The following is a 23,816-nucleotide window of genomic DNA, read 5'->3' as shown; positions in this document are numbered from 1 at the left end:
ACTGTAGGGATCAAGCCATGATCCCTACACTGGTGGCAAATAGGCAGATACTGGTCTGGCTTGAACATGCAACCCATCGGGGAGGTGGTTGGCAGCAGAAGAAAGTCACACAGCAGGTGACCCAGTGGGACTAATGCATCAAGTTAATTGCATGCATACGAAGTCAGTTCGAAAATTATGGAGTATTCATAAATTTGCACCAGTGGTTTGCATTCCTGCACGCACCTGTGTTTAATGTGTAACAGGCAACGGTTTCATTGTTGTATGTCTGTTTGTTCTTATTTCAGTGCTGTATTGAGTAGAACATTGTGTCACACAGTTCGCAAATTTCAAGATGGCAGAGTTGCGTTAAATTCTGCATGAAACTCAAGAAAACCTTATGCAGGAAGCCTATAAACTGTGTTACAAATGGTTAAAATGATTTAAATATGGACAGATGAAAGTTAAAGGTGACCTTCATTCAGGACAACTTTCGATATTTACCGATGTCGGGAAAGTCAATGAAATTGTGCATGCCAATCGAAGACAGACTGTTAGAGAGATTGCAGAAAAATGTAACATTTCAGATGGATCATGTCATGAAATCCTGACACACACCTTGGAATGCATCATTTTGCCACAAAGTTCGTCCCATTGCTCATGAGTCAAGATGAGATGGACCTTCGCTTTGCAATCTGTGAAAGATATGTTCCTTAAGATGATGATAACATGATGAGACACGAGTCTATCATTATGATGTTGAGACCAAGGTTGTTCAACCTATACAATTGGCCTGCAATGATCTCCAAGACTAACGAGGTCAGGTCAAATGTCAAACTCGTGCTGACGGTTTTCTTTCACTTTGAAGGATTAGTTCATCATGAATTCGACCAGAGGGACAAACTTATTCCATGATACTACTAAAATGTAAGCATAAAAAAATTGTGGACAAAGTGCTGGAATTTTTTGAATGGACCTCGTACTTTAGCTCAGGCCAATGCCTACAGCTACTGCAGTCGAAGTTTGTAGAAAATAGCTGGCAGTTTCATTGTAAACTGCAAGTGGTCTTTGTTTCGAAGTTACTGGTTTTGATGTATACTAAATTTTATGCATCATATACATACCTGGATATTGTCTAAGAACAGCTGAGAGAGGGTCTGACTGGAGTGGTATTTATATGAGCCAGGCTGGCTAGTGTTTGCCATATGTCATTGCTTCAGCCCAGAAACCAAAACATACTGGAATGCTCAGCTGTCTCTGTGAGACAATGGTGACTTCATTTATCCTCGTTTCCTTGTCCAGACAGCTTTTCTGGACACACTTACACTGCTGCAAGAAGTCCTAACTTTGCCCTTCAGAAACAGTGATGGACATACTTTGCAGTGTCAATGTACTGAATGGGTGTTGTTACTCTCTGAATGTGCCTTCTTACACCAAAGTGCTTGGTCATTAGGATGACAGCATCCCTCCTATGACATCATTTTGCTGCATTTATGCTGAAGCAGTTCTCTAATGCAGACTACATGGTGATGCAACATTCCTCCTCCTCCTCCTCCTCCGAAGAAAATCCATCTCCCGATTTGTGCTTATTCACATTTGTGGACAGAACATAACTTAACACCTTTTATTGGTTGGCATAAATAAAAATAAAATGCAAGCTTCTTCTCTTACCCTTACTCTAATGTAGCATAACCCTGTGGTTCATTGGCTGTCCATTACTCTTTTTTTACTTCTTAAGGTGAACCCTTGGGGAGCTGGTGCACTGGAAGCTCAGTGGGTTGACAAGTTTTGTGTTTGATGTAGATACAGGTTACACAAAGCAGTCAGAATCACAATGGTACCAACAACCGAGACACTTTCAGAATTTTATTGCACTAGGTGTTTTAGTACTGCTGTACAAAATACTGTTTTCAATAGTCTCCCCCCCCCCCCCCCCCCCCTGCATCTGGCCAACTCCTTTTTCAAAACCACAATGTATGTGGTACTCTCCTCACATCTCTTCCAATCTCCCTTCCTTTCAGTTTTGAGTTGCAGTCTGGTGATTGGTACTTAATTTCTCACTTCTCCCCCATTCTCTTATGGTGGCTGGTGAGTAAGACATAATACTGATTGACTGTATACCATATTGCGCAGCAAAAGCCCAATGCTATCATGTACTTTTGAATTATATGCAGCCACGACATAGGTTCAGTAAACATCCCAGTAGTGGTGGTGACTATTTACACAACAACTCAACATTTTACCAACGGTACTGTGAATGTGCTCTGTCCTCTGTATCCACTTGTGGATGCAGGGAACTAGTAATATATTTGTGGATTTGCAATAGATGACATAGTTGCTTGATAAGTTAAGATGTGAAATTGGTACCCTGATATGTAATTGTCACATTAGGGAGGCCAAACTAGTTATTCATCATATCTTGTGCCACTGTACTCGATTGCTGATTTGGAATGGCAGTTATTGTAACATAATATGAACTTAGCAAGTAGTGGTTACCTACTGGAGTTTGGTTAAATGGACGTAAAATATCCATCCACACCATTTCAAATGGCTTGGATTCTTCCAACAATCTTTGCAGAGGTATTTCTTTCTATGGTTCAAATCAGTACGTTCTACACATGGCATCCATTCTTTACATACTGATCACTGTTCTGTCTGATTACTCCAGCAATATTGGTCAGCTTCACTTTCTGCGATAAAGTGTGGACAGCCAACATCTTGTCACCTACTTGCAGTTTCACTGTCCCTCAACTACTTGTCTCATAGGTGCTCATGATGGCACACTAACAACTGACAAGCTTCATAATTTTTGAGATGCTTCTACTCAGGCACTGCACCATTACAATCTGTCCAATGTTAAAGTGCACATTTCAGCAGATTTCCTCGTTTGTGGTGAGTATCATTTATAAATAATTTCTGGTCACCTCTGCTCTGCTCATATAGTTTCCTTACCACACCACACCACGTGCCACAATACCACCAAGTAGCATTCAATCTGACGGTGAGGAATGTTTTGGTTCATTAGTGTACATTAACACTTTTTTTTACAAAAAAATGTAAACACTAGTAGCAGAACTATTGGCATGAAATTGTCTACATCATCTCATTACTACTCTCTGTCCCTTGCCTTCCTTCAACCACTTAACTTAATTACCATATTAGTTACAGAGAGTGTTTTGTTTAATACAGACTCAGACCTGGGGCGCAACGTCATATTTTTCACACTAATATATCATTGCTAAAAATGACAGAAGCAATCCGTGACAGAAACAACAGGTAGGACTGATTGGTATTTATAGTCTTGACTACTACCCACTGAGTTGCAGTTCATTCACGAGGGTGGTTTGATAAGTCTCTTAAATTTCCATGAAAGAATAGAACATTTTTGTGGTGCCTTAATGGCTGGTAAGCTTGATTATTCTAAGCATTGTATAAAGAATTTCAATAATGCACATTGTACAGTTCATTGTTGATATCAGTCTGAATGTGTCAACTGCGATCAAAATTGGAGAAAGAGTTTTGTGCTGTTAACAAACATTTTCATTTGAAGGATTGGAGTGCTGCACACATCAAAACAAAATCGGATGAAGTTCATGTGAGCTTTGCACCATTACTGAAGACCATTTCCTTTTGCATTAATGAATTTGAACACAATCGGACAACTACTGAAGACAAAGCACACACTGACCATCCAATTGAGGTCACCACAAATGAAACCACTGACAAAATCCACGACATTGTAATGCAAGACAGCCAAATAAAAATTTATGAGAGTGCTGACACGGTGCGCTGCTCAACTGAGTGAGTGCATAATATCCTACACTGAGAATTGGCTACAAAGAAGCTGGGTGTTGGCGATTGTTCAGTCAACAAAAAGTGCCTCCGGCAGAACATTTCAACATTATGTTTGGTGATTAATCACAACACAAAACACTTTTTGTGCTGATGTGTCTCTGTTGATGAAACCTGGATCCATCATTAGAACCAGAGTCAAAACTGATGAAAGTGCACCACAACTATGTGGTAGAATTCAAAACATGGATGCCCTGGAAAGCGAAAATACAAACATAAAAGTAAACACTTGAGGCAGTAACAGTAACAATAGGGTTGAGGTTGTAGGGAGAGAGGACATACTGATGCAGCTTTTACAAAAAATGAATGCTGGTTTGGACAAAAAACTCTGCACAAAAATTCAGACAACAAAGAAAAAAAAATTGGACAAAATGTTAGATCTAAAGACTGAATTTTTGTAATGAATTTGTCAGTTTAATAATTTTTCCCAGGAATGTAGGAAATCACTTCATGAGAAACAATCGAAGTTTATGTACATGGCTGCAGCATAGTGTCAAAAGATCGAAGCAGACTGAGTTACAGAAACAGTCAACTCACAAACAGAAGTAGTAAAACAAGCTTTACTGAACAGCACTGTTACAAATAATGGGATAGTTCGAGCTCCAACTGCATGTGAGGAAAATTTAAAAAAATCAGTTACTGAAGCAGTATCTGGTGTGCAACAACAATGTTCCTATCTAGAATAAAAAATACAGACAATGGAAGACACAATTACGAATGTAAGAATACCCCATACCACAGTAGATACAAATATTACCCCCACAAGAAATAGAAATATTAATGCAAGATTGCTTTAAAAACATCATTAACAGTGTGCTTGGTCAAGGACAGTTTAAAGAATTTGACCCATATAAACAGTTGCATCGCATGGATTTCAAAAAACAATTTAAAGTTGTATTTGCATGGATTCAAAATGAATTGGAAAAAATAGATTATTGTGTTACACATGAATGCAGGTGTTAGGACATGGGAAAACAGTGTACCCGACCAGTACATTACCTTCGCAGAATTTGAAAGTGCATTTCTCCGCAAATACTGGTCATGCGAGAAACAACAAAGTATAAAAGAGAAATAATTTTTTATGCATAACTACAATGGGCATGAGGTACTGATATGTGAAGTTCTTCAAAAACATGGTAAGCACAATAATTATCAGGACAGTCCTACTAGTGGTGATGATTTGATGGTAATTTTGATAAATCATTTACCATGGAAAGTACGGAAACAGTGTCACAAACTTTGATCAGTTATTACGAGTTGTTGATCATTTAGAAGAAACAGATTGTGAAAGAATGCTGAGGGGATCACAGGGAAATATGGCTCATTGTAATCAACGTTTTCAATGAAATGATACTCTGCAGAAAAAGATTTATGGATCTCAGTCATGGGACCAACAACATGACAATTCAACTGTGACACAAGATACGTGAGAAGACAAACATTTGAGAAATTACTGGTGTAATGATGGCCAAATCCAAAACAAGGAGAGGAGAGAAAATGATTTTGATAGGTGTAACCATCAAGCAGACAGTAGATGATGGAAGAGTTCTGGATTGTTCGCCACTCAGAGATGTGGATGACAGACCTTGAGAACACGCGCGATCTCCAGCAAACTAGAAGTAGTTTTGGATGAACTCCTCTCTGGAATGTCTGAAAAGATATTAGGGCTTAACTACTGACAGAAGATATTCACGATGTAGTTGAAGTGTTGGATCCAGTGACTGAACTTAGTGTAAGTGGTCATGAAATTACAGCAATTTTAGATTCTGGTAGTTATACTACAGCGATCTCTAAAAGTTAGTATGAACAGCTTTGTGTAACAGAAGAGTTACCTGTTTTCCCTGTCAATGGCATGCATATCATTCCAGCAACTAGGTGCAGGAGTTGTGCTGTTACTGGACAGGTCTCATTAGAAACAAGATTTTAGACAGACATTTCAACATGTCGGTATTGATTCTTCAACAGTGGGCTGGATATTTGGTGGTGATTGGCTGGCAGAAAGATGATGTATGGTTGATTATGGAAGAGGATGATGAATTGGAGGTTAATTTTGTTGGTTTAATGGAAGAAAAGAAGAATGCATCTGCATGATTAGGAATTAGTGATTCAGAAGAAAACAGGTGGCAGAATTGAAGCACCAGTATATGACGGTCACTGCAAAAGAAATGCACACTATTTTTTTTAAAAAAAAAATCCATCCTTTAGGAACAATATTTTCATTTCTCCACATAATTTCCATCCCTCTCAACTGCCTTATGCCATCTTGGAACCAGTGCCTGTATAACCGCATGGTAAAATTCTGGACCAACCTGTTGGAGCCACTGTTTGGCAGCGTGCACAAAGGAGTCATCATCTTCAAACCTTGTTCCACGAAGAGTCTTTCAGTTTCTCAAAGAGATGATAGTCACATGGAGCCAGGTCAGAACTGTAAGGCGGGTGTTTCAGTGTTGTCCATCAATGTTATGTGATTGCTTCCATGGTTTTTTAACTGACATGTGGCCATGCATTGTCGTGCAGCAACAAAACATCCTGCTTTTGCCAATGTGGTCAAACACGACTCAGTCGAGCTTGAAGTTTCTTCAGTGTCGTTACATATACATCAGAATTTATGGTGGTTCCACTAGGCATGATGGCCACAAGCAAGAGTCCTTCGGAATCGAAGAACACTGTAGCCATAAGTTTTCCAGAAGAAGAAGTGGTTTTGAATTTGCATGATGCCACTCCATTGACTGCCTCTTCGTCTATGTTGAAAAATGATGGAGCCATGTTTCATCACCTGTCACAATTCTTCCAAGAAATTCATCACCGGTCTCATACTGTTCCAAAATTTTGCTTCATACTGTTTTTCTTGTTTCTTTGTGAGCCACTGTCCACGTCCTGGGAACTCACCAGGCACAAACCTTTTTTAACGCCAACACTTTCAGTATTCTGCAAACACTTCCTTCCCATATCCCAATGTAGCATGACAATTTGTTCACTACGATGCATCTGTCAACAGTTACCAATTCGTTAACACTCTGCACATTGTGTGGTGTGCGGTGTGTGTGCAGTAAGAGGCCTGCTGTTGCGAGAACAATCCTCAATATTGCCATGCCCGCTTTCATCACGTAACCTGCTTGCCCACCGACTAACTGTACTGCGATCAACAGCAGCACCTCCATACACCTTTTTCAATCTCTTGCGGATGTTTCCCACTGTCTCGTTTTCACAGCACAGGAATTCTATGACAGCACGTTGCTTCTGACGAACGTCAAATGTAGCAGCCATCTTGAAGACATGCTGTGACGGCACCACTCACGGGAACAAGTTGAACTAAGTTTGAAAACAAGCAGGAAGGCTGTATCTACACAGGAGGGAGACTACTGATGTCGTTACCAGGAGAAAGAAAACTGGTGTTCATGGATCGGACTGTGGAATGTCAGATCCCTTGATCAGGCAGGTAGGTTGGAAAATTTAAAAAGGGAAATGGATAACTAAAGCTAGATATAGTGGGAATTAGTGAAGTTCGGTGGCAGGAGGAACAAGGCTTCTGGTCAGTTGACTACAGGCTTATAAATACAAAATCAAATAGGGATAATGCAGGAGTATGTTTGGTAATTAATAAAAAATACGAGTGTGGGTAAGCTACTACAAACTGCATAGTGAACGCATTATTGTAGTAAAGATAGACATGAAGCCCACGCTTACCACAGTAGTAAAAGTTTATATATGGCAACTGGCTCCACAGATGATGATGAAATTTATATATATATATATATATATATATATATATATATATATATATATATATAGTGATGGGAGAGGAAAATTTAATAGTCATGGGTGGTTGGAATACGATAGTAGGAAAAGGAAAAGTAGTAGGCGAATATTGAATGGGGGTAAGGAATGAAAGAGGTAGCTGCCTGGTAGAATTTTGCACATAGCATAGCATAACTTAACCATAACCAACACTTGGTTTGAGAATCATGAGAGAAGGTTGTATACATGGAAGAGGCTTGGAGACACTGGAAGGTTTCACACAGATTATATAATGATAAGACAGAGAGTTAGGAAGCAGGTTTTAAATTATAAGACACATCCAGGGGCAGATGTGGAGTCTGACCACAATCTATTGGTTTTGAACTGTAGATTAAAACTGAAGAAACTGCAAAAAGGTGGGATTTTAAGGAGATGGGACCTGGATAAACTGGAAGAGCCACCTTGGGGAAGATCATTTTGGATTCCGTAGAAATGTTGGAACACATGAGGCAATACTGACCGTAAGACTTATCTTAGAATAAAGATTAAGGAAAGGCAAACCTACATTCCTAGCATTTGTAGACTTAGAGAAAGCTTTTGACAAAGTTGACTGGAATACTCTTTCAGATTCTGAAGCTGGCAGACGTAAACTACAGGAAGCGAAAGGCTATTTACAATTTGTACAGAAACCAGATGGCAATTACAAGAGTTGAGGGGGCACAAAAAGGGGAGCAGTGGTTGAGAAGGGAGTGAGACAGGATTGTATTCTATCCCCAATCCTTAAGCAGTAAAGGAAACAAAAGAAAACTTTGGAGTAGGTATTAAAATTCATGGAGAAGAATTAAAAACTTTGAGGTTTGCAAATGACATTGTAATTCTGTCAGACAGAGCAAAGAACTTAGAAGATCAGTTGAACGGAATGGGCAGTGTCTTGAAAGGAGGATATAAGTTGAACACCAACAAAAGCAAAATGAGGAGAATGGAATATAGTCAAATTAAATCAGGTAATGCTGAGGGAATTAGATTAGGAAATGAGACACTTAAAGTAGTAGATGAGTCTTGCTATCTGGGGGACAAAATAACTGATGATGGTCAAAGTTAGAGGATATAAAATGTAGACTAGCAATGGCAAGGAAAGCATTTTTGATAAAGAGAAATTTGTTAACATCGAGTACAGATTGTCAGGAAGTCTTTACTGAAATTATTTGTATGGAATGTAGCCACGTATGGAAGTGAAATGTGGATGATAAATAGTTTAGACAAGAAGAGAATAGAAGCTTTCAAAAAGTGGTCATGCTGAAGATTAGATGGGTAGATTACATAACTAATGAGGTGGTACTGAATAGAACTGGGGAGCAGAGGAATTTGTATGGCACAACTTGATTAGAAGAAGGGATCGGTTGGTAGGCAATGTTCTGTGGCATCAAGTTAGTTGCATAACATTTTAGTTTGTCAAGTAGAGTTTTGTGGTCCACATACTCAAAGGGCATGGTGCAGTTTCATTAACAAAAGCTACACTGAGAGGCACTCAACAAATATTGGCCAGCAGAAAAAAAATCCAGTATTCTATTATAGACCACTTTCTGAAATGAAGGACCATAAGAGTGATTCTGCTTATCTCTATAGATTACCTACAAAAATGTAATTATGTCCAACTATTTTTAATTTACTTGTGTAATAATGCTCTTCATTTTTACATCTACTTTGCATTTTTGAAAACTGAGGGTAAGGCATCCTGCAAAGAATGAATTTGTGCCACCTTCTGAGTACATAAAAGAAACTTGCCAATGTGGATATGCTACATACGTATTCTCGTTGCCTACACATCACAAAAAAATTGCACTGGCATAATTGCAGAAGATAATGGTACTCTAAAATATGTATGCTTTTATTTGGTTTTATCATTTCACTCTTCATGAAACTGACACTGTCCTTGATAGTTTCACTAATTATTTCTGGCAATCATTGATCAGCAGAAATTATTTTAACTACACTGGTATCTAAATTTAATTCAGTTATTTCATTAATAATGTCCATCTTTTCCTTCTAATTTTAAACTTTGGTTCCAGTGGAAAACAAGTAACCATCTGACCCTTAAAAAATATTTTTTAAAAAAAACCTATCACTGTCTTATTGACACAGATTAACAGCTGGCAGAAACACAGTTCCATTAAAGACATCATGCAAAATAAGACACACATCAAATAATCTTATGCACTAACCGATGCCACAGCTCGTTTACGCCATTTATCCAAGTAAGCTATCTGTTGTATTGCACGGTGGTAGGCATCTGTGTTACATGGAACATATCCTGGGTCTCGTCGATTGGCTATAACCCAGCTCATCCACATCACTATGTTCCAGTAAATAAAAAGATAGTGGGAGCCCCGAAGTTTATTCCATGTGATAGGAACACACTGAAACAGGAAAAAATTATTATTGCAGAGAAAATTAATATAAAGAAACTGTTAATGTAGACGTGACTGATTTTGTTAGTGACAAAAGTAATCAAAACACATACAAGCAACTTGTTTTGTTGTGAAAGCTCTATTCATACATCATAAATTCAACAACTATTGACCATTCCAGAAACAGTCAGAAAATGGCAGTGCGTAATGAAAATTTAAAGGTGAAGAGATATTAACTTCTATTGAGAAATACCAGAAAATGGAATATTACACTGTTCAAACTCATGAAGAATAAAAAGAACAATTTCAAAGATCGAAAAATACTTCATTGGGTGCAATCTACTCATTTCAAGTTAAGCTGAGTAAGTGGTATTCAAGGGTCTAGAGATTAGACATGCTGACAAAAATAGCAACTAATAGTTAAATATAGTTACTACACCCCTGTTCTGCATATAAAAAAGCCATGACAATGTGATAAATATGCAAATGGCCAGAACAAATTCACCAGATCTCATTTGTTAAACATTTTACTTCTCACAGTATTTTCTTCGTTCCACAGAATATGTTATGGTGATTCAGCATAATTCTGTCACACTGTTTTTCATTCTTCTGAGGATAAAATTTTTAATCAAGTTGCCTGCAATATTAATGTAAGGTGTCAGAAACTGTTTTCGCTTGGAGAATGTATGTCAAAGTTTTGTGTAGAAATTCAAATACTTCCATGTCATTATGATTTAGTACTAGTAGTAGTAGCTGTTGTTGTTATTGTTTTGATGATTATTCTCACAGTCAGTCATTGGGTGTTCCCATGGTTATGCACAGATGTGGATTCGTGGAATACATGCAATGGCCACAAAATTCAGTCATATTATAAACTAAGGAAGATGTCAGCCATTCTAGTCTCCATGAGCCAACTGGAACTGACTGGACATATGTGAAATTATCACACTCCTCTTCTGGACATTGCCAGCTTTTCAGACCGTGGAGTTGCTACTTCTCTATCAAGTATAGCCCTCAGTGGGCATCATGAAGTTGAGTGGACCATTGTTCCAGTCCTACCACTAAGTAAAAATCCTGGCAGTCAGCCACAGTGACCACTCAGTTACAGAGGTGGACTTACATTACTGCTGAACACAGATAATGTTTGGTGACTGAAGTCCACCCAATTTCATAAATTCTATTGAATGTAATACCAAGTGCCTAAGTGATTGATCACATCACTTGCTCCATACCACTGGCAGTACTGTCTTTGGTAGTTTTTTTTTACACTTGACTGTTACATTTTTGTTATGAACTAGCTATATTTGAAGTATGACTGCCATATTTGCAACAAAAATGCAAATTTACATGTATGTGTTTTGCATACAAAAGCAGTTCTGTAATATTCATTATGTATACTCTGTGCTTTGACATCTGAAGAGAATTACAAAGTGTAAAAAGAAATCAATCCCTAATACAATGAGCACATGTTCCTGTATGAAACAGTCCAACCATCCAAACATAAAACAACAGAAACAATTTTTACCCATTTATTTTGGGAGGCATTTACTGCAACTGACTGTAGCATCTGTAAGGGTCTTAACTGATTTCAGTGTCTTTCATTGGACATTCAGATTTAGGACTTTAGGTTAGTTGAACAGTGATATAATTGTCACTGTCTCTTCTTTAGTTTTGGTATTTTATCGTGAAGGCATCTCATGCTAACAAAGTATTTCACTTTGAATAGTCATGGTAGGCAATACGGTTTTAGTTTTCCTGGTGTTGTTCTTCTCAGTCCAACAATGGTAAAAAAACTGGAATCCCTCTTGAAGAACCCTGCCGTGCAACCTTCTGGCAAAACTGTAATCTAGGACAACAGCACATGCACGCAGGGCACTGTGAATTTTATTTGATGCCTGTTCTCACACCAAGATTAGTGACACAGGGTAAGCAGCATGTAGAAGAAGTAAGTATATACACATATCCACACTTTTATAAAGGCAGAAGTACATGCATAGATAACTATTGCTTAAATGGTTTGTACAAGTGAAACTGAAATATTATTATAAGCTACCACAAACATTATTTGCTAACAATGGTTGGCACTGACCTGGAACAAGTCAATGTCATCCAACTTTTTGCCAATTCCTGCATCCCATTAGGTGATGGTAGCCTTTTTTTTTTTGATTTAGCGTATGGAATAGAACACTTTCATTGATGGATAGGGGACTACTATTCATACCCACTTGTACAGGGACGAGGTTCTTCAATCATATGAAGCTTTTTCATAAACGCAGTTGACCAAAACTACTCTAATGGATGAATTTCTTACAAACTAAGGCATCAGCCACACATACTAGCCAGTGAAGTCTCCAAACCTCAATCCTATGCTACACATCTGGGATGTATTTGCGATATACAGTATAACCCCACTTTTATGTTTCTGGAGTTAACATTTTTCCCGTGGTTTACAACATTTTTTATCATTCCCGTCAAACTTCCTATGTCCACAATATTAATTTCCACCCAATTTTGTGTCAACATATTTATAATTTTCCTGCAATTTGATCATTACGAAAAAAGATTCATCGAGAAAAAAATGACACTGGCATGATGTTGGCCATCCAGTACTGTTTTCAAATATTACATGGTTCAGTTTCTTGACACCAGGGCACTCTACTCAGTGGATTTGAAATGGTTAACGTGTAAAAGTTGGAACAATTTGTGTCGTATCTCCCACCGCTGCCATGCACTACTTGGCGTGATGGCTGATGGGAGTAACTAGGTTAGTTCGATCCATATTTAGCGTGATTTGGCATTTGGCCTCTTGCAGCGTCATTCACTTTGTGTTGCTCAAATGTTTTTAGTTTAAACACAATGCTTTTTTTCTCCCCCTGAGCAAAACATGCTTCAGAAATTTATTCTCATTGTCAGATGCAATATTTTCATTTTGAGATGTTACTCAAACAGTGAGAGTGATATATTACGTGTGTATGGTTTTCTACATAACTGAGGAGATACAGTACTTGATAACCTCAGAAAGATGACTGCAGTGCATGAGAGGCAGAATAAAACATATTCAAACATCACACAAAATACTTATGAACATATTTGCACTTGATAAAGAAAAAAAATTCTCGAAATGCGTTGTTAAGCATTAAAAAATACGTAACCACTGCAGTATTTCATTATTTAAATAACAAATGACAGCTGCAGGCTTTCCGAAAACAATGATTATGATGTTTGGAATTAATTCAAATGTTTCTACTTTCCAGTTACATTAGTGGTTTTTATTAGATAATAAAAAGAGTCTCTGAGAAGTCTTTTGATGCCTATTATGTACATATATCATACATAAAGTGCAAAAAATTCAAGGGGGGTATCCTATACATTACTTTTACAGCTTACATTTTACATTTTACATTTTACATTTTCCCCTATTTTACACCATTCTTTTGAAGTTCCTTGAAAAAGTGGGGTTTCACTGTACATAAATGATCTAATGGGTAATATTGGAAGTTCAGTCTGGGACTCATATAAAGTAGGATTAACAAAGGAAATACGGAAGACCCAAGGAAAAGGAGCACATCTTATCATACTTTATTTGATAAGAACAAAAGATACTCGTCAAACGTCAACGACAGACACTCTAAGAGAGATGCTGTCATCATGGAGTGGCTTGCTGTTAGAATTCCAAGAACAGACATTCCTAGAAGAGTAAATCAATATATCGATTTGTCCTAGACATACCTTGCAAAAAGACTATGAAGGTAAAACCAAAGAGGTTAAAACTCATATAGAGGATTACCAACAGTCTTTGTTTCTGTACACTGTTTGTGACTGGAACATGACAGAGAAGTAGTGACAGTGGCACATGACATACCCTCCACCTTTGACAGTAACATGGTTCATAGAGTGTAGACAAACTGCTGGCCATCAGTTGCTATCAAGAACTAGTCCAGGTCTCCACACAGCCTTTTTTCAATAGCACTCTTCCACCACCTTACAAAGTGTACACAAAATCACAGAAAAGCATGTGTTGCAACTAAGGGTGTGATATCCCCTATTAAATTTTTCGTTATGAAAATGACTTTCCAATTAGTTATCTTTTCAAATGCCGCTGACTCCCCCCCCCCCCCATACCTCCATATATATATATATATGACGATGTAAATAAAACAGAAAGAAACTTCCACATGGGAAAAATATATTAAAAACAAAGATTCCAAGACTTACCAAGCGGGAAAGCGCCGGCAGACAGGCACATGAACAAAACACACACACAGAATTACGAGCTTTCGCAACTGGCAGTTGCTTCGTCAGGAAAGAGGGAAGGAGAGGGAAAAATGAAAGGATGTGGGTTTTAAGGGAAAAAGAGAAAGTAAGACCCACATCCTTTCATTTTTCCCTCTCCTTCCCTCTTTCCTGACGAAGCAACTGCCAGTTGCGAAAGCTCGTAATTCTGTGTGTGTGTTTGTGTGTTTTGTTCATGTGCCCGTCTGCCGGCGCTTTCCCGCTTGGTAAGTCTTGGAATCTTTGTTTTTAATATATATATATATATATATATATATATATATATATATATATATATATATTCTCTCTGTGTGTGTGTGTGTGTGTGTGTCACGCGCGCAGCACACCATGACTGGGTGTGGAGTTTTCAGGCGTAGTCTGTGAATGGGGGAAGGGAAGGAAAAGGGATGATTGGAGGAGGTAGAGACAGATAGAGATGTGAGTCTGCCTAGTTCGCACCAGTGCAAATTTTATGTGGTACATGACAAAATTAGTTTGGATGGTTGTTTGTGCTGGGGAGTAAACGGACCAAGCTACACGGTCAGTAACTTTTTCATCATGCAAACAGGTCTCGGGGTAAAACCATCCCCAAAAGGAGTCTGGAAAAGTAAAAAGGTGTGAAATCTGGAGCCACACTGAAAGAGGAAATGAAAGAAGCAAACCAAAAGGAGAAAAAACAATAAAATTAGAGGTTTGGGGGTAGAGAAGAGGGGCGTAGGATAGAACAGAGAAAGGAGGAGACCATGGAGACACCAGTGTTAAGTGTAGATTAATGTTTAGGTGTATCTAACTGGTATAATTGTTTTATCAAAATTAAAAACCAACAAAATAAGAAACGAAAACAGGGGCCTCTAATATTGCAATGCTAACTAACAATGGAAAATTAAGGGATTCCATCAACATTTTGTAACTTTATGCTATTACTGTAGCCTTCAGTCAAAAGACAGGTTTAATGCAGCTCTCCCCACTTGCTTATCCTGTGTAAGTAGTTCATCTCTGCGTAAGTACTATAAACTGCCTCCACTCGACCTTTACTTACTGTACTCAATTCTCTACAGTTTTTTCCCTCTATTTCCAAACTGATATTCTGCAATGGCTCAGGATGTGTTCTATCAACTATTCCCTTCTTTTACACACGTTGTCATAAATTTCTTTTCTCCTCAATTCTGTTCCATACATCATCATTCTTCTGTCTTATCCAAGGATTTCTGCTGGACCTTGTCTTTTTTTTTTCTTTTTTTTTTTTAATTTGATCCTTTGCTGTCTTCACTATTTTCCTTGCAGAGGTACCCAATGTCTTATAATGTGTTCCTTTCTCCTGTTTCAGATAGTAGAATGTTTGCTTTGAAATCCCCAACAACTTCTGATTATTTCAATTTATCCAGGTCTCATCTGCTTATTGGCCTATCTCTCTATAGTTGCATCATTCTTATTCTGCAGTTTATTACCAATAAATAACAGTCAGAATCTACATCTGCTACTGGAAATCTTGCAATTTATGTTTTACCATTATTTAGTCTAACCAAAACCTTATGGCGTTTCACATATAATTCTTTTCTCAGGGTTCTTAAAGCAAATGTCAGAAAAGATTACATTGCACTCTGTGCAAAATTGTACTAGGTGGCTTCCTCATTCACTCATTTTCCCCAGTCCATGTTCTCCTACTATTCTTCCTTTCCTTCTTTCACCTACTGGAGAATTCTACCGCAATTAAAGTTTCTATTTCCTTGCCAAATCAAAGTAGTCTTTTGACTGAGCTTCTCAATCTTAATTATGTGCAGAGGTAGTAGGCAAATATACTTTTACTACTATGGTGCGTTTTGGCTTTGTTCCTCTTTCTATTATGATAATGAGTTCACACGAATTTTGAAGAAATACTACGAACAGCCCTATTTTTTTTATTTACATGTTGAGTTCCATAGGACCAAATTGAGGAGCTAATCTCAAAGGTCATGGAACATGTCAGTACATGAAATTACAACATAAAAGGAATAACAGACAAAAATAAAATGTTCAAGAACCTGAAATAAGTCAAGCCATACGTTTGAGTAAACACAATCAACAATACAACAAGAATCAGCTTAATTTTTCAAGGAACTCCTCAACAGAATATGATTGACCCATGAGGAAAATCTTCAGTTTCGATTTGGAAGCGCGTGGATTACTGCTAAGACTTAATTTGAATGGTAGCTTATTGAAAATGGATGCAGCAGTATACTGCACAACTTTCTGCGCAAGAGTTAAGGAAGTCCAATCCAAATGCAGGATTGATTTCTGCCGAGTATTAACTGAGTGAAAGCTGCTTATTCTTGGGGATAAGCTAATATTGTTAACAAGAAATGACAGTAAGGAATATGCATATTGAGAGACCAATGCCAAAATACCCAGACTCGTGAACAGGAGTCGACAAGAGGTTCATGAACTTACACCACTTATTGCCCGAACCACACGTTTCTGAACCAAAAATATCCTTTTAGAATGGGAAGAGTTACCCCAAAATATAATACCATACGACATAAGCGAATGAAAATCAGTAAAGTACAAGGCGTGTTTTTCAAGTAAGTACTGTTTTGAAATTAAAAAAAAAAGACATGCTAAGATCTCAATAATTGTATTTTTACATGAAAGCTTGTACCTTAATCTCCCCACTAACGCCATTACAGTCTGATTCTTCCTTGATTACATTGTGTACTGAGTGTTTAAAATGCCTCCGATAATCACGAGTCCCGCCGACTGTGAAGTACGGACTGTTATGACATTTCTTAGTGCTGAAGGCCTAAAAGCAATCAATATTCATCGTGAGATCTGTGCGGTTTATGGAGAAAACATTAAAAGTGATGGAATAGTAAGAAAGAGGGTGAGAGCATTTAAAAATGGCCGCACAAATATGCATGATGAACATCAGAGTGGGCGTCCTTTGGTTGTTGATGAAAGTTTGGTGCAGGAAGTGGACAATAAGGTGAGAGAAAACAAACGCTTTACGATTTCCTCCTTGCGGGATGGCTTTCCTAATGTTTCTCGTAGTGTTTCGTATTCCATTGTGACCGAGCACTTGAAGTACCGAAAATTGTCCGCACATTGGGTATCGAAAATGTTGACGGATGTGCACAAAACCAAATGTTTAGACAGGGCATTGACTTTCCTTGAGTGGTACTACAACGACGGTGATGATTTCTTAAGCCAAATTGTTACGGGCGATGAAACATGGGTGGCCTATGTCACACCAGAATCAAAGCAACAGTCCATGGAAGTTGAGCAAGGGCATTGTTTTGCTGCAAGACAAAGCCCGTCCACATGTAGCGAATCAGACCAAAAATCTAATCACATCTTTTCGATGGGAAACTCTAGATCATCCTCTGTGCAGCCCCGATCTTGCTCCAAATGACTATCATCTGTTCCTGCACTTTAAGAAACACCTGGGTGGTCAGTGTCTTTAAGACGATGAAGTCAAAACAGTGGTGATGCAGTGGTTAACAAGTCGGGGGGCGGGGGTGGGGGGGGGGGGGCAAACTTCTGTGAGGAGGGTATTCAGAAACTGGTACATCATAAGTGCCTCAATATTGATGGAAATTATGTAGAAAAGTAGATCAAGGTGCAGGCTTTCATATAAAAACATTATTGAGATATCTTAGTATGTTTTGTTTTAATTTCAAAACGGTACTTACTTAAAAAACATGCCTCGTAGACTAGTTTTCATGTTGAACGATCACCCAGTTCAGATACTGTTTGGATAGTAAACATGGGAGCATTAAGTCTTTGAACAAGATCCTGAATGCGCACTTTCCATGACAGTTTACTATCTATCGGAACACCTAGAAATTTGAACTGTTCATTTTCAGTAATCATATGCCCATCCTGTGAAATTAAAATGTCTGCCATGAACTGCACTATTTGAAACAGAGCCAATGTTGCACGCAACATCCTTTACTACCAAGCTAGTGTTGTCAGCAAATAGAAATATTTTAGAGTTACTCGTAATACTAGAGGAACAGGACTGGCCACAACACTGATCCCTGGGGCACCCTCCACTTGACTATACCCCACATCACAGCCACCCTCAACACTGTGAATAATGACCTTTTGCTGTCTGTTGCTAAAGTAAGAGGTGAACCAATCGTGAGCAACTCCCCATATTCTGTAATGGTCCAACTTCTGGAGAAATATTTTGTGATCAACACAACCAGATGTCTTAGTTACATGAAAAATATGCCTAGTGCCAAAATCTTTTGTTTAACCCATCCAGTACCTCACAGAGAAAGGAGAATACAGCATTCTCAGTTGTTAAATGACTTCTACGGCCGAACTACATTTGATAGCAAATCATGTGATATAAAATGATCAATTATGCTTACATACACAGCCTTTTCAATAACTTTAGCAAACACTGATGGCATAGAAATAGGCCTAAAATTATCTACATTATCCCTTTCTCCCCTTTTATAAAGCTGCTTTACTACTGAGAACTTTAATTGTTCAGGAAACTGACCATTCCTAAGGAAAAATTACAAATATGGCTAATTACAGGGCTAACATGTGCAGCACAGTATTCTAATATTCTTCAACCACTTTCTCCAATGTCTCCCTTATTTGATTATGTCAGTAAACCTTTACTCACCTGACTAGAAATTCTGTTCATCCTGTCACCTCACCTCACTTCACTGGTTCCCACTATAACTTCAATCTATCTGTATCTCTCTTCAAATTCTCTAGCCTACCTACCCAACTAAGAGATCTACCACTTCATGCTTAGACCAATACAGATATTTGTTGATGCTTATGATAACGTCCTCCTGAAAGCTGCAGCCTGAGGATCTGAATGGGAAATGTTCTCCCTCTGGAATATTTTTACCCAGGAGAATTCCACCATCATTACACTGAAGCTCCAACAGAGCTGCATTTTCTCTGGAAAATAAAGGCTGCACCTACTTTCAGCCATTCACAGTACCAAAATCGCAAAACCATGTTGCCTAATGTCACAAGGTCAGAAGAGTCCATTGTCCAGACTGTTGCCCCTGCATTTACTTGAAAGGCTGTTGCCCCTCCCTCAGAATCATATATTAATGTGGTCCTTCCTGACGTGGTTGGACGTATGGTGTTGACTACCTGTACTGTTGAGACACACAAATATAAGAAGGTGCCGGATTCATGGAGGGGCAAAAAATTACCATAGCAACAGCCCCATCTAAGAGCAATAAACATGAAAAAATAAAAGCAAACTAAGTTGTGCCTGCTGAATAATATTGTACAACAAATTAACCAGGCCACAATGGGGAGAATGGAAACAAAATCAACCTACATTATTTAAAAGAGCAGAGACAGCAGCATACCACTTAACTAAGACAAGCATTATCATCAGTTGTTACTGCGATACACAAATTAGCATTGTGATTGCACTACATACTTTCATAATGTTATCAACTTCCTGTAAAATCTTACATGCATTCATCATGATGGGATACTGACTCAGTTTTTCAGACATATAAACTGGTATACACATTCAGAGTCTAATGCTTAGTTTGCATTATTAATAAATACTGCCCAGAGATGATGAAATTGCTACAGGAGAGGAAACTCAAATGTTTATTAGGACCACTGCAATATTAATGCAGTTGGGTCTTTCCACGCCAAATCCAGAAATTTTGGGTAGTGGATGTTTACCTAGATATATTCACATTTCCAAAATTTAAATGTTGCATGTCATTTACTTTTTCACTTATGATAAAAATAAGTTGTATAGATTCAGGAATTCAAGCTTTCACAGACGAGCTCCTTTATAATTTAAAAATGCAATAATTTCCACAGTTTTTGCGATGGAAGCTTTATTTTTCCTTTTTAATTAAAGAGTAAAGTTTATATTTTATAGCCGTGCTTCTTGTAGTGAATATCCATCATCTACATTGCAGAAAAAAATTGTAAATAATTTCTTTTAAACAAAATCTATGCATGGACACTATAATTTTTAAAGGTATTGCCCTCAGATACCTTAAAAATATTTACAATACTCCATTGTCACACAAAAGTAATCAGTTTGTAGAAATAATAGGAAGTGTGGAGAGCGAGGGGGGGAAAAAAAAAAACATTACTGTAGAAGAAATATTGAAGTTGCTAATTCATGGCTACCACGTCACCGCTAAATTGCTGAAGTTGGCTATACTGGATTTCACCTAGGAACAAATCATATCTGAGAACACTGTTTTATTGCCATTACATGTATTGAATCATTCAGTTCCTTTGTTTCGAGTCGTATTCACTGAGCATGCAGTTCCGAGTTGTACTCAGAGTCAATTATTGGTTATAAATTCAACTGTCACGGTTTTTAACTATTCATTACAAAACAAAAATAAGTCCCCTAATGTTACAATAATAATGTGAAATGCTTTTGCAATGAGTCAATGGAATAGATTGATTTTTCATTATTTAATTACTTTTTATGTTACACCAATCATCTGAATTATTTACGATAAATATTGGTTTTATGACTGAAGCAGTATGCAAAGTACAAATAGGCAGTGTGCAGTGTTTTCTTGGACAGTATGTGCAAGATATGTGATAATGCCCTGATGTGTGTGAATGAACTGACCAGTGAAGAACAAGAACTTTTATTATGGCGAAGCAACAGTCATTCATACCATGATTTACATGTTTCACGTGTGTGTGTTAAATACAAATACAGGTACCTGCATAGATTCTCTCTACATAAGAAAATTTGCTGTGATCCTTTCAAGTGCCGTAAAGGATCTTTCATCTGGATTACGTGAAATTAGTTTAGAAAAGGAAAAAACCTTCCAAATGAGAGGCTTTATTGTTATTCCTGGGGAGAAAATGTGCCCAACCTGTATCAAACTTATTAATGAAAAACAAGCAAGTGATGATCACCACCAGACTATATAAATGACAGTAACGTGAAGGTGCAGATTCCTGAAAAATCTGTGCTCAGCACTAGTTTAACTACCTCAGGAGGATCTCCTGCAAAGCTACATTCAGTTTCACGGCATAGTCGGTATGCAGCAGCTGGGGCTCTGAAAACTAAGATTTCACATACATGTCAAGTTGAGCTGGGTGCTGATGCAAGCACTATCCCTGACAATGATTTAACAGAACTGGAAGAAAAAGCAAAACATGATGACCTCATGGACAAAATCAAACATAAAATTAAATATGCAAATCGTGAAAAAATTCTGTTACTTGCTCTTGTGCCGCTAACTTGGTCTCGGCAGAAAGCCAGTTCCAATCATCAGGTTTCTGAATATCTGGTATGACAAGCAAGAGCTCTTTTAATGGAAAAGGGTGTTTTATTGATGGCTGAGCAGAAAAGAGGAAAGACATTGCCACATGGTACAGTGCAAAAAGTAAAGAGTTTTTATTTGGATGATGAAAACACAGGAATAATACCTGGGAAAGAAAAGTGAGCACCAGCAAAAATTCCTATGGATGAAAGCATCTTAAGTAATTCAACCAAACTGTATTCTCTCTATAAAGAAAGTATCCTGAAGACAAAGTAGGATTCTCAAAATTTGCTTCTCTTCGACCACGTATGTGTGTGTGCGCGTGTGCATCTAATTAAAATAACAACATGTGATATAAATAACTGAGCCTGTGTGCTTCATCTTTGAAAAATTCCCCACCAGTTCATTGCTTCAAACCCACTTAGAAAATGAAATAAAAGACTATGAACCTGATGAGATGGTTCAGTACAGTCAATGGGAATCAACTGATAGAATGACTTCAAGTGTTAAAATCACTTCTCTATCAGAATTCTGTGACACTTATTAAGAAAATTGAAAAACTCATTCCATACACTTTCTCAGTCACAATATGATTATCTGAAAATTAAGGAGGAAATCCTTGATGAAGGATCGGTGTTAAATTTAATGGATTTAAGTGAAAATCTCAATTTCGTTGTTCAAGATGAAGTACAGGGGTACCATTGGAACAATGGCAGCTGCACTTTTCACACTGTCAATATATATATATATATTACAAAAAGCACAAACAGTGGCATGCAAAAAGTATTTGTATTGTTTGTGATGATGTAGAACATGAGATTGCCTTGGTGTACCAGACTCTGACGACTGTACTGAATTTTTTTAAAGTGTGAATTTCGAGACATTCATCTTGCATATGTTGAATATTTCACTGATAGTTGTGCTGCACAATATAAAACTTGTAAGAATTTCAGAAATATCTGCTAGCATGAACATGACTTCAACATAGAGTGCAGCTGGTCCTTTTTTGCTACCGGCCGTGGCAAATCTCCCTGTGATGGTACTGGTGGCACTGTTAAAAGACTTGTCACAAAAACAAGTTTACGAAGAGTTTATAGGGATCAAATGCTTACAGCTTCACAGGTATTTGAATTTTGTCGTGAGAACCTGCAAGGCATTTCAGTTCTCTTTTTTTCAAAAGATGAAATGGTACAAGTCAGACATCTTTCTCAGCACTTCACAAGTGCAAAAACAATTCCTGGAACATGATCTATGCATCACATTGTACAAATATCACCAACCATGATTGAAGCAAAAAGGCTGAGCTGTGACACGGATTTTAGTATCGTACAGGATTTCTCAGATGCACTTCCACCACTAATGCCAGAACATAGTGTGCAGCCCAACTGCTATTTTGCATTTGCATATGACTGTTCATGGTATTTGAGAATTGTTGAGAAGGTGAATTAAGAAGGAGATTTTACAGTAAGGTTCATGCATTCTCAAGGGCTATCCTCGTCACTCTATTGGCCTGCATTAAAGTGTTTCGTCACGTGTCGTTCTGAATCAACTTTTATGCAAATTGTGGCACCAGCATTTTGTGCAGTGTTGACAATATTAGCTTTTAACAAAATGCTTAAGTATTATAAACAAAATGCTATGTATTTTTACACTGAGTTAATTTGGTTATGGCAGAGGTAAGAAAGTGTTCATATCTCATGTAATGTACAAGTTGCCCTATAGTGCCATTCGTTTCTCAAAACAGGTTTTATGTGTGATGAAACTTGTTTATTTGTAGATCACTTTCTAACTTTTTCATTGTTTTCCAGAAGAGGAGGAGGAGGGGGGGGGGGGGGGAGTTGTCCAAAATATTTTTTCTAATTTAACAATAAAATTAGAAAACATTAATTTACAAAAATTTAATTGGATAGTTATAACGTTTTCAGAAATGACATGTCTGAAAGGATATTCAGGGAAAAAACTGTCAGCATACCATTTTTGTTTAAAAGCTGCAGCCAATTTTCAAATCCTTAGTTTGCTTTGAAGTAGCACATTGCATCACACTTCCAGCAATTGCTACCAACAGAATGCAAATAAATCAATAATAATTGGCAAAAGTTCATGATAGATAAAAAAAAAGGCAGTACACAAAATCTCAGTTCACAACTAGATAATGAGTGTCATGGCCTAGGTGACTTGACATGGGATGACCCAGTTAGAACACTTCTTGGAAACCTGATGACAAGTAGTCATTAATCTAAACCAGTCATTCCAATAATGCACTGAAATAAGGCAGGTGAAAACACACAAGATCTGGAAATGTATGAGCTTTTGGAGCCAGTGGCTCATCCTCCTGGCACGA

General features: G+C 37.7%; 1 protein-coding gene across 1 annotated transcript in view; it reads right to left on the bottom strand.

The window, feature by feature from the left end:
- Positions 1-23,816, bottom strand: part of LOC126334526 (uncharacterized) — a 75,836-nt gene that overhangs the window by 18,527 nt on the left and 33,493 nt on the right. Inside the window, exon 7 of the mRNA XM_049996876.1 lies at positions 9,792-9,986. Coding sequence (XP_049852833.1) covers positions 9,792-9,986 — 195 coding nt within the window. The remainder of the gene's footprint in view (positions 1-9,791; positions 9,987-23,816) is intronic.

This window comes from Schistocerca gregaria, chromosome 2 (assembly GCF_023897955.1).
Source record: "Schistocerca gregaria isolate iqSchGreg1 chromosome 2, iqSchGreg1.2, whole genome shotgun sequence".
NCBI lineage: Eukaryota > Metazoa > Arthropoda > Insecta > Orthoptera > Acrididae > Schistocerca > Schistocerca gregaria.
This window is presented reverse-complemented; position numbering and strand designations above follow the sequence as displayed.